Source organism: Pyxicephalus adspersus, chromosome 10 (assembly GCF_032062135.1).
Source record: "Pyxicephalus adspersus chromosome 10, UCB_Pads_2.0, whole genome shotgun sequence".
Lineage (NCBI taxonomy): Eukaryota > Metazoa > Chordata > Amphibia > Anura > Pyxicephalidae > Pyxicephalus > Pyxicephalus adspersus.
Genome location: NC_092867.1, coordinates 38973856 through 38986225, shown reverse-complemented (window position 1 = coordinate 38986225; position 12370 = coordinate 38973856). Strand labels below are relative to the sequence as shown.

The 12370-nt window shown below is 40.2% G+C and overlaps 1 protein-coding gene across 1 annotated transcript in view; it reads left to right on the top strand.

Annotated features, from left to right (window-relative positions):
- The first annotated feature begins 3944 nt into the window (after positions 1-3944).
- Positions 3945-12370, top strand: part of SGPL1 (sphingosine-1-phosphate lyase 1) — a 35566-nt gene continuing 27140 nt past the window's right edge. Inside the window, exon 1 of the mRNA XM_072424960.1 lies at positions 3945-4113. Coding sequence (XP_072281061.1) covers positions 4102-4113 — 12 coding nt within the window. The 5' untranslated portion in view covers positions 3945-4101. The remainder of the gene's footprint in view (positions 4114-12370) is intronic.

The window sequence follows — 12370 nt, the reverse complement described above, 5'->3', positions numbered from 1 at the left end:
CTCAAGTCTGGGAATGCTGGATGCAGATCTTATAATCATATCACATAATGCTCTGCAACGCACACATATTTGTGCCTTTAAAAGTGTTGCGTTAGGCAGCCCAGTAATATAGAGTAGGCATTTACCACTACTTATTATATAATAAAATAGGTCCTGCGTTATTTTTTTGCAGCCGCATGTGAATCTGTAACTATAGTATTCTATAGTGCAGATACCATGCAGAAAATTGTTGATGTGCATTTGATTGGAATGAATGGCAGTTAACAGCAACCACCATAAACAATGCATTACTGTAAGGCGATTGTGCACATTGAGCTTTGTGTGGTGAAAATGCCATTTGCTTGGCTTTTCCCTGATTTGTTGCGACTGCTGCCAATGTCTCCTGCTCTTTATTAGGTAACCACTAATGATGAACTCACAACTGTGTGTTGGAGTAACATTAGCATTAGCATCTGGCCTCATTTATCATGGATGTCGGTAGTGTACACTGCATGGAAAATGCACCACAGACAGCATAAAATAAAAAAAAAACTAGTGAAAAGAGAACATTAAAAAAAGTTTTCCAACCAAAAATTCTACCTGCTAACAAGGTTTAGCTCGATCTTTATTTAAATGAGTTTTTAAATTGTATTTTAGAGTTTGTAAATTGTTAGAGCCAATTAAATCCTGTGGTGAGCCACAAAGGATGGCCTCAGTCCCAACCGCTTCTAATGAATTCAATGAGATCATTTGGGACCCTTTTTTTTTTTTGTACAAGGCTGCAGCAGATCACAGCATGCATCACGAAAGCAACATGTCTGACATCCGTAGTGCACCAGCGGCCATGGTACAATTTTCCTCTCCCAAACGCACAGCAGCAGTTTGCAGTCAGTGTCTGAAATTAGTATTTAAAATAGGTAAATGCTGCTCTTAGTGGAACCAATGTTTCCCTACCTTGAGTTATCTAAATTTTCAGTGGATGTTCCTTTAAGTATACCATGCCTATTTTAACTACTTTTGAAAATCTTATAAGGCCATTTAGAAAATTCAGAACAGCAGGTTAAACGGTGCAAGCACTTGTAAATGTTTCTGTGTGCAAGGGTAGAACTTTACAATGAGCTGTGGTGTGAAATGGCTGCATCCTTTTTCTGGGTCAGTGACTGAGAAAGTACTGATGACTTTTCTCCAAAAATTAAGGACATTGGATTGTGAACATCCCTAACATACATTTAGTGACGTATCTATGGAAGCTCCACTTAAATACATAATAATAATGTCAGAGACATCCAGGCAACGGGCTTTGGTGGTAGCCTATGTATTTCTCTGTACAGGTTCCCTTTAAAAAAGTCCAAAGTACTTTCAGGCCATTATCAGTATGCAGGCTGCTTATGTGTTGTTTGTCTTGTGGGAATTAATGTGTGTGATGAACTCACCCACATATGTATGCCAGGGATAAAAAGAACAATGTTAATTTTCTATTACCAGTGTGAAATATTAAAGCTGTGTGGAACACATCAAAGTCTGATACATGAAACTCCCACATTTCCCATCACATCTGGGTACTTCTTAATTAAAATGGAATTAACATGATCAAATGAAACGATGGCACTGTGCTTTAGGATTAGTAACATCTTTATGTTCATCTTCACTGATCTAAGACGTATTAAAGTGATAGAGGACTATGGTTTTCTAAAGTTCAACATGATCCTTGCAGCAAACCTATGCAAACACCTGTCAAATAAGGTATTGAATCTTCTCAGATGGTTAGTGGTTAAAAAAGGGGCACCCTGGAGCAGATAACCGTCCTAACTCAGCCTTAGGCAATGTACACACGTGCAATAGTTGTCATTGGAAAGGATCCTTCATGATCCTTTCCAACGACAAACGACTGCACAATGCATGAACGAGCGTTGTACATACAGCACCGAGAGGGGGAGAACGACAGAGCAGCACCCAGCTGTGCTCTCTCCTCTTTACATTCATTACGACTATTTGTCGTCCATCGTCTGTGAATCCACTTCATTCAGATGATAGACGACAAGCACTGTACACACTCAATTCTCATCCTATATCAGCCATGAGCCAATTATCATGACTACCAACTGCCCCTCACACTGATTAAGAGTACTTTTACAAGCAAGACAGTGTCACTGGACAATGGGGGGGGGGGGCGGGCATCTGGAAGTTCTTAGGGCAAGTTCGACCTGCATTGGAATCTAATGATCCCGAACGGCTCCTGGTAGGTGGCACTTTGCCAGTTTCTTGGTCAGCGTCCCAGATTTGTGATACGTGATCACGTACTGCCACCCCCCTCTATTCTCTGTGAGTAGAGCATCTTGTAGCATCTTCCTCTTCCTATAGGCAGGGCTTTACTGGCATGAGGAAGTGGTAACCACAATGAAACCACACTACCAGTCTGAGCATAGCTTTACCAGTCCTTACCAGCCCCAGTAAGTAAAAAAAATAAAGGTTACCATACGCTATAGCACATTTCTATTGGCATAGACTGTAGATTTCATACCAATTATAAATCCAATGATATTATGTTAAAAATTAGGGCATTTTCGATCACTACTTGGTAAATCTATCAATCAAACATTGGTAATGTCAGTGTTTTTTTGACATTTGGAAAGAAGTGCTCCCTATCATCACCAGCCCCTTGAGACTGCTCCCAACCATATACAATATAAACATCACTTTGACTAGAATTATACAAAACTATATCATAAAAATTTCGGTATGAGGATTATGTAAAAAACCATAAGTGCAGGGGCTGGGGTTATGTACCATACAACTCAGTGTAAAGTGCAGGGGTCATGAGTGGGTAACATAAAGCTTCTACACTTCTAATTAATGACAGTAAAAAAATATGTTATAAAACAAACCTCTGCTCAATAGGCATTTTGGTAAGCGGCACTAAGATCTCCGACGGCATTAGTGGTCGGTGACAATAATATTCTCCTACTCTCCTCAAATATTTGTGAAAAATTAACTTATACCTTCCAATCCTTTGAAAATATCCTACATTAATAGATGGGGACACGTGGAGTACAATAACAAGTAGGGAATATCCATATGTATGGGCATTGGTCAATGACATGCCGCTTAAAATGAATGGCATTGCATCGCACAAATCACACAATATGTGAATAAGTCTTAAAACTCATCAGTCTTTTATAAACCACTATAAAACCACATTTCACACATGAAGCTATCTGGGGTGTATTGGAAGATTTAGGGCTAGGCACTGAAGAGGGCAGCTTTTATCTCTGGTGTATGGGGGAGATTTGTATATCGTGCAGGGTAACAAAGGGTGGACTCTATGGAGCTCCATATATGAGGACTTAACTAACAGGACATGTTCTTGTTGCCAATAGCAACTAATGAGGATGAATACATTTGAGGCCTGGACTGTAGAAATAACAGATTTTATTTTTGCATATATTCCGTTGAAAATTGACAAGACATTGAACCTTGCTTATTGCATAAATATAGGTCCGAAAGGTCTAGGTCAGTGCGTGGGACATGTGCAGAGAGGCCACTGCTTACACATCAGCCACTGGCAGGGGACAGGTGTTTTTATTTACCTGTAGCTACTTTACAAATAAAATAAAACCCTTTGTTTTGATGCAAATTAAACATATTGAACAGATTTAAATGGAAACTTTTTATAGCTACTGCAGACTATAAATGTGATGATGATTGGATCTGCTGGGAGTTTTAGTTCCTCCACATCCTCAGGTTCCTTACCCCTAGGTGTAATACTCCCTCTCACCTCGCCTGTCCTTCTCTAATAAATACACCAGATGGCGCTGTCTTAAATAGGCCGACATAGTTTGCTCAGGCTGCGATTTGCGTTGTTGCTATGTTACGACGTTGGCGTCGTCTCCAAGGGGAAGAAGTGTGCGGGGCAGGCAGACGAGGAAGGAGGTGGCTGCGGTCGCATATCGCCATTTCCGGTTGGCTTGTTGTAGGAGGAGTGAAGGGGACACGGGCACTGGGAGCCGGCAGGCAATGAGCGGCAGTGCTTTAAATCAGTGGAGGAGATAGGAAGAGACATTGTGCGACCATATCAGCTCCTTGCCAGTGTTTGTGTCACCGCCTGCTGTGTGTCAGACAGACATGGAGGTGCAGGTGAGCTTTGTTGCTGCTCTGGGTCCTGTGGAGGTGTAATTGTCAGAGTTCTGCAATACAGGGGAAAAGTTTTGTGTACTTGGGGCTCATCCCTAGCATAGATAACATATCCTAAGTAATATATCAATCCTGTTTATGGTTTATTGATGAAGAATGATGGCTGGGGATTGTTCTGCATTGGGTTTAGATCATCATATAGATCACAAATGCATCGATCTATTATAATAGAGCAATCACAATGCTGATCGCATATCCAGGGAGTGAATGCCACATTGAACACTTGTAATCAGATTGATTGATTTAAATTAATCATAAGCGCAATCATGAAATCAATCACAGAAAATACAAAGTGTGTAGCAGAAATCTGTGGATCTATAAATCCAGCAACACCTATGTGGTCTGCCTGAATAGAATGCTTGGGTAGGACTGCGATCAATGAGATGCAATCAGATTGTAACCTGTGCAGCAAGTTTTAGATTAATCTTGTGTGTTATCTGGCCAGGACTCTTGTTATACTGAAATCTGCATACAATGTTCTTGTACCATGCAGATCATTTCCTTTTATATCCCCTATGATGGTTTATGGACCACTTGGGATACCTTTTTCTTAGTGGTCCCACAGGGCGGGATACCTTTTTCTTAGTGGTCCCACAGGGCGGGATACCTTTTTCTTAGTGGTCCCACAGGGGGATACCTTTTTCTTAGTGGTCCCACAGGGCGGGATACCTTTTTCTTAGTGGTCCCACAGGGCGGGATACCTTTTTCTTAGTGGTCCCACAGGGCAGGCAATCTCCTGGTGTATTGTGACCCCAGACCGGTGCCTTGAGACATCACCATGCAGGTTGAAGTAAAGCTACAAACACACCCTAGATTGTCACTCAAGACCAACGATTTTGATCATCTCAGGAAAAATCTAGCCATGTACAGTGTCCCTTGGATGTTGTTTATCAATCTGTTCTGGTGGATTAATTAACTGGGACGACAGTTGTACTTTCCTATGGAGGTGCCATATGTACCCATGCATTTCTATGGCAAGGGGGAGGACCAGTGAGCTGCACCCCTCTGTGTTCTTCTGCTGTGACTTGTAAAGCGGTCAATCCCAAGCAGTCATTCATGGATCTATGCTGATGGTTCACATGGCCGATCCTTGCCTGAGATGAACACAACCATTTGTTTCAGTTGATAATAATCTATATTGCCTCCAAGAAGTACTCCATGGTTCAGGCAATCTTCCTTGACATGAGCAGTTCTCACATAATTATATAATTGGGTCACTTAATCCTAGAGTATTGCAGTGCTCAATTTTTTAAAACCTGGTGGGAAGAAATTGTAGGCGGGTAAGAAGCCCCTGTTTTGTGACCTAACTCATTAGCAACCACCGTAATCGTTAATTGTTTGTTTTTTAACGATAATTATTGCACGTGTGTACGTAGCCTAAATCTTCCAAGAAGATGTTCTCCATGGTACAGACAATCCTTCTGGAGTGGTGATCACGTAATGATGTGTGTGGGCCACTGGAGCATTGGAAGCCCAGCCTGCATCATTAAACACCCCATGGACAACAGACTGGGGTCAGAGAAAATAAACAGAATCATTTGACTGCCATTCTGTCTGAAGAGGTCCATAGGACCACTGGAGGAGGAAGCATGGGAGATACCACTTCTAGTAGCTTCTGTACAAACTTTCATTAGTCTACCTTTAACTATATGCCCTGCTGATTAGAAGCATATTGAGTAACATTTTTAGAAAGTTGTAAAACAAGTGATTCTATTGTTAGCAGTCATTTATAGGGGGCAGGATTGCTAGAAGAATAAATAGAATTCTTGGTTGATCTGATAACCGGTGAGGTGCCGATCTGCTTCTTTACTGGTGAGCATGATTCTATAGTTTCCTGACCAGAGCAATACCATAAAAGCATTAAGTCCTGTGTCTGGATGCAACTCGCTAATACATGTGAGATCTGGGATAAAGGTTGTGTAACATTATTGTTCTGTATGTCACATCCACGCTGCCAGGGTCCTCTATCCTGTATAGGGGCCGGGGTCTGGAAGAGCTGCAACTGATCTAAGCTAAAAGCTGTAAATTGCCCTTAGGGAAATAATTTGCTGAATTGGATTTGACTCACTTTATATTAGTCTTAGATGGTGCGATATCTGCCCATCCTTCCTAGTATTATTGAAGTTTCTGGGACCTGCTGTGCTTCTTCCCTAATGACTGGAAGTTGGATGTGTGCATTGTAAGCTTCCCAACTTCTATGGGAACAATCTGAGAAAATCAGTGTGCCACTGCAGACCTTTGGAATCACTGACATTGGTAAAGAGATGCCAGCTGCCTCCAGCTTCTTCCCACCCAGCTTAAAACATTTCTGGGGAAAATACTGAATCTTGCGTGTTTGAATGTATTGAAGAATGTTACAGAGGCTGGGGTTTGACCATGAACATTGATAAGCCCATCCAATGTGGGCAAGCACTGCTTGTCATTGTGCGTTTATCTTCACTTTGTCTAAACATACAAGTGGTGGTGTTTGATAGTCCACTACAGGATCAAAAGACTCCTGGCCTTTTAAAACACACCAGGTGTATAGATGTTTATGTGACATGCTGTTGTTTCTATGCGTAGACAAAGTAACTTTTTACTACCAGCTCATCTGCTTGCTATATTACACAGTGCTGTACAAAGAGTAGCTCCTGCAGATGTAAACAGACATAACAAGTGCAAACAATGACACAGGAAGTATTTTTTTTAATACAAGCTTACACCCCCTACTTATGTAACATTTTGTTTGGTGAACTGATCATTCAGGCTTCTGTAAATGGCAACAGTATGTAAACTAAACTATTCTTTCTGCCCTTGTTTTTGTTTGGGATTGCCCCTGCTCTGACAAAACAAGTTTTTCTGCTCCTAATATGTGTTCCCAAATGTTTGTGACGCCAGTTTTTATTATGTCTTGATTGTATTTCATTAGTCATCGTTTACTGCTGGCTGACAATAATAGTACTGCATTCTATAAAACAACAAAACGTGACTAAAGTGAATAATAAATGATTGGGCTCATACGTGAATCTGAATATTTAGTAAGGCGACAGGTGACTAGACCTTTAAGCTCTGTTTGTCTTTTTTGCCACAACCTCTGCAGTACAGGTCCTCTTTAATGTATTTAACTTTGTACTGTGATGGATGTTGCAGTGTTCTCCTGGGCGCACCACCCAGCAATTTTTAAATTTATATCAATCATAAAAACTGTTTAGCTGCTGAAGATAGTAGAATTGACCTTTGTTTTAGTATTAAGCTCCAAAAGCTTTATTTCAGCAAAAAAATTAAAATTAAAACATTTTTGGTTTTAAGTCCTGCAAGCTTTAGCAACACCAAGGTGGGTACGCCAGGAGGGTTCCTGTTACTCTCAGTTCAAATGGGGTGGCAGTATCATTCTTTCATTCAGCACCTTGAAGCTGCCTCTTGTTGCTGCTTTCAGCCCACACACCTTCCTTCTGAAGACTGACCTACTCCTTATTTCTGACTGCCCCAGACACACATGTCAGACCACCAACCAGGCCTGTACTTTGATGGGATAGGAAGGCTCACCCAGATCCTTCCCTCCTATCCCAGAGTCCAAGCTCTGTAATAAGGTAATCAAAGCTGTTCAGGGCAGGGTCCTCCCCTCCTCCTGTGTCACTGTCTGTATCTGTCCGTTATTTGAAACCCCTATTTAACGTACAGCGCTGTGTAATATGTTAGCGCTAAATAAATCCTGGTTAATAATAATAATTTTAGCAACCGCAGGTCGTCAACCACACTTTTTCAAATTCTTTCTGCAGTAGGCAACCTGTTCCCAGACGCTCCATGACCTAAGGCAGGGAGAAATATATCTGCTATCTGGGATCCACCATTGGCGTCCTGTACGCCACCCATGTACCCAAGAGGACACAAGAGAACGCCCCTAAATTTTAGGGTGAAGACATTTTCTGTTCTGATTATAATGTGCCTGTTAATACCCCATTTGCTCAGATTAACTAGGCTAAAGAACTGTACAGAAATGGTGTTTAATAAAGAAAAAAAAATCTTATTATCCAACTGTTCTTGAACACAGATAAGTTTTTTTTAACATGTGTGTGTCCATCTTTAGCTGTATTATATTGTGAAACTTTTGTGAGTAAAGTCTACCTGTGTGGAGTGTTGCAGAGGCCCATAAAAGGCAGAGATTATTATGGAAGAGATAAGTGCACATTCAAGTTGCTTCCATTGTATCACTTGTAGTATAAAGGTTCTGATAAAATGGGGATATCTCTGCCATATCTGAACTTTAAACATTGATGAATAGATTTTATGAACTTGTGTTCTGCTTTCAGGGTTGCTGTTTGCCACAGCTGTCTATAATTTTGCTTTTTAAAAAGTTTCTTTTAGTGAAGAAGACTGGGGAAATATATGGGAATTGCCTCAATTACTTCATTATGCTCTAGAATTTTTTTTTGTGTGCAGCTGCAGATTTAATTGTGTTTAACCTAAGGACAAGAAATATGGCTTTCATCATAAAGGCACAAACAAGATTGTCTGTACCCTGACACTTACTCCTGATAAAAGCTGGAATTTTGAAACACACAGACTTTGTTCTGATCATATCTTATGTTAATATGGCTAACCACATTTGCTGACAAAGCAGACACAAAAAAAGAAGTGAAATTTTACATCACTCATTGCATTGCTATCCATTGTATAAATTTTGCTCCCAGTGATGTATTTAGCCTGTTATATAGTCAAGGTTATAGGAATGTTGTTGTCTTACAAGGTTTATTTCTTCCATGTGTTCAGCAATGTCACAGGCCAACATTCAGAGGGATGTTATTTGTCTGGTATACCTACCTGGTACATGACGCCAGCAGATTTTCACTTCTGATCAGATCTGATATTGGCAGTTAACCAAAAGTTGTGATCGAATATATTGTTAGATGATAGAGTACATTCTATCAGATATCAGGTTAGAATATTGTACATGTGATTGCAATACAATGCTTGGGACTTATAATTCCCCTATTATTTAATGATTGGAATATCAATTAATCTGTTGAGCACAAAAAATGCTAGAAAACGCTTTAAAGAGAATGTTTTGATACCCCTTACAAAATTGCTGCCAAAATACTGAGCAGGAGAACCTGAAAGTGTTCAGAGAAAACTACCCCTGCGTTTATCTGCAAGAATAAATTGGTGAATGGAGGAACATGTTAGCAGATATCCACTATTTGAAACAAGATGTGTGGGATATTAAATGAACGGTGACCTTATTGGCCAATAGGAAAACAACGAAGAGGAAGAACTTGATCAAGGACTTGCAGGAAATATTGGTACATACATATACTCACTGGCCACTTTATTAGGTACCTTGCTTGTGCCAGGTTGGACCCACTTTTGTCTTTAGAACTGCTGTAATTCTTTGAGGCACAGATTTAATAGTGTGCTGAAAAAATTCCTTAGGAATTGCCGTATTGAACTAATAGCATGCAGATTTGTAAGCTGAACCTCCATGATTTAATTCTCCAGTTCCACCACATCCCAAAAAGAATATATTGGATTGAGATATGATGACTGGGGGGGCCACTTGAGTATAGTGAACTCATTGTCATGTTCAAGAACCACCTTAAGATGATTTGAGCTTGGTGCATGAACCTGCTGGAAGTAGTATTCAGAAGATGGTTGTAAAGTGCAGTCATAAAAGGATTAACACGGTCAGTCAACAATACTGATGTAGGCTGTGGTGTTTAATGATGCTCAGTTGATACCCAAACGCAAGGGCCCAAAGTGTGCCAAGCAAATAACCCCCACACCAATAAGCACCAACAACAAGAACTGTTAATACGAGGCAGGATAGATCCATGCCTTTATTTTGTTGATGCCAATTTCTGACTCCACGCACCATGATGTTACAGTAGAAATTGAGTCTCATTAAACCAGAGTTTTTCCAATCTTCTCTTGTCCAGTTTATGTGATCCTGTGCAAATTGTAGACTCGGGTGCCTGTTCATAACCGACAGAAGTGGCACCTGTCATGGTCACCTGTTGTGGTATCCCATGTGATAAAAGGTTCAACACTTTTCTGCATATCTTGGTTGAACTTGATTGGATAGTACAGTATTTAGTCAAGATGTGCCCTCATTTCAGTTTTGAAGGAATCCATCAAAACCACATAAATAAAGGTTGTTTGCACTATTATAATCTGATAAGTGTTTCCTTCTTTCCATGATTGTGTTTAGTTCTTGGCTTCATATAACAAAAACGTTCATTTCTTTCTCCAATGTCTTAATATAGAAATTGTGGCACATAGCCCCTTTTATTCCCTTGCTAAGAAGTTCTAAGTTAATTTTGCTATTGTCTTACCTGAAGATAACATAGTTTAGTCTATAGTTTAATGTGTTATCATCATGGTAATGTTAGGCCAAGCGTTCTATAAGATAAGATAGATTTACAGTTTTGGCTGTTGACCAACGCGGTGTTATGTTGCAACAGTTGGCAGCTGGATTGCTTGTCATATTGAGCCAAGCCAATACAAAGTTCAGGTTTACTTTCTCACTATAGGCGGTAATATTAATAATGGGTCAAACATCTTCATAACAACAGGAACTGAACTTTAAAAGTTTAGTCTGAAAAGAATAAAAGACAAGTCACCTGTGTTTCTGTGTTACTGTTTCTAAGTGTATTTGTTTAGCACATCCATCACATTTTTTTTCTCTGATGTTATTTGGTATGCTTCTTTGATGGTCAGGTGCAGATGACACAAACCCTATGTATGTATTTTTGACAGGCGAAAAATGATTTCCTTTTTTTCCAGGCAGGTAACCTTTTATATATTACTGTCCCAACTTCTGAAACATCCTTTCTCTATACATTCATATCATCAGTTTTGCTGTAATCAGATATTGTGTGTACTTCCTCTTTCCTTATCCTGCACTTCAAAACCACCATCACAGCCTTTGACATATTCAAGTTTCTGTTTTATTACCGACTATTCACAATTCAATAAACCTCTTTACTGGTACATATACTAACTATCCATGTCATTTGAATGGATTATTGGAATAAATGTAGCAATGGTGGATGGATTCGATCTTCCAAGACTTCCCTGGTGAGTATTGTAAAGTTGCCTTTATGCTTTAAGAGGAACTATTTTTAAAAAAACAAAAACATACTTACCTTCAATCCCACAGACCACTCCGGGGGTGTCTGGCAACTGCTCCTGCCTCATCCCGCCATTTGTCCCAGAGGCGGCGCTCCAGGCACCGCCATCTTCGTCTTCTCTTCCTGGTTCTTTATCCTGCGTCATCTGACCCAGGTTCGAGATCGGGTGACGTAGGATGAAAAAAAAATTTTCTGATCTCACTGTGCAAAGCGTGAGATCGGCAAATTTTTCACTTTGAGCAAATAGGCTTCTTCTGCGCATGCTAGAGATGCTTGGGCATGTGTAGAAGTTGCACCCAAGGGCCTCCTGGGATGCCTGAAGTAGAAATTCCAGGAGGCTTTGTACTCCCATTCATTCTGGACCGCCCAAGCGGCCGAGCAAAAAAAAACAGAATTTTTACCCTACATAAAGGGGGTTCTCTACCCTTTTATGTAAAGTGAAAATTGTGAGTATGAGCACACTTTAAGTCAGCTCTAAATGGAACATAAAGCCCTCAAATGGATGTTGTAATATAAATGCTCACATAAGCAGCACCATTACGACTTCAATCTGGATCAGCCTTTCTTAACCTTTTTAACATGAGGGAACCCTTGAAATAGCATTTAGCTCTCAGAGAACCTCTACAAATATTTGTGATATGCTCAGTTCATAGTACGTTAGCCTGATGGTCAATGGGAGGAATGGCTCCCGAATTGCTGGCCAGTGGAGAGAATGTCATCCTCACAGATACCCAAGAGGATCATTGGTGTCAGTGGTAAGTAACTGACCTGAAAGGCAAAAACTGCTCAGCATTCACAGAACCCGTAACAACCTTTTTGAGGAACCCTGGTTGGGAAACACTGCTCTAGATAGAGGCTAAAACAACGCCAATAACAACTTTAGGGGTTAAGAGGGTTCGCATACTTTTTGTGGATATGCTTAGGTTCAAGGGTCAGAGGGTTATTTAAGAGTTAAACTATGTACAAAAAAGAAAGTGATATATATTATGCAGTCTTTTTCTAACATCATTTTATCAGTTGTTTATTCAGCCAATGAATCCAATATTTTTTGTTACCTGTAAATGCACAAGTCATAGGTTGCATTAGGCTACGTA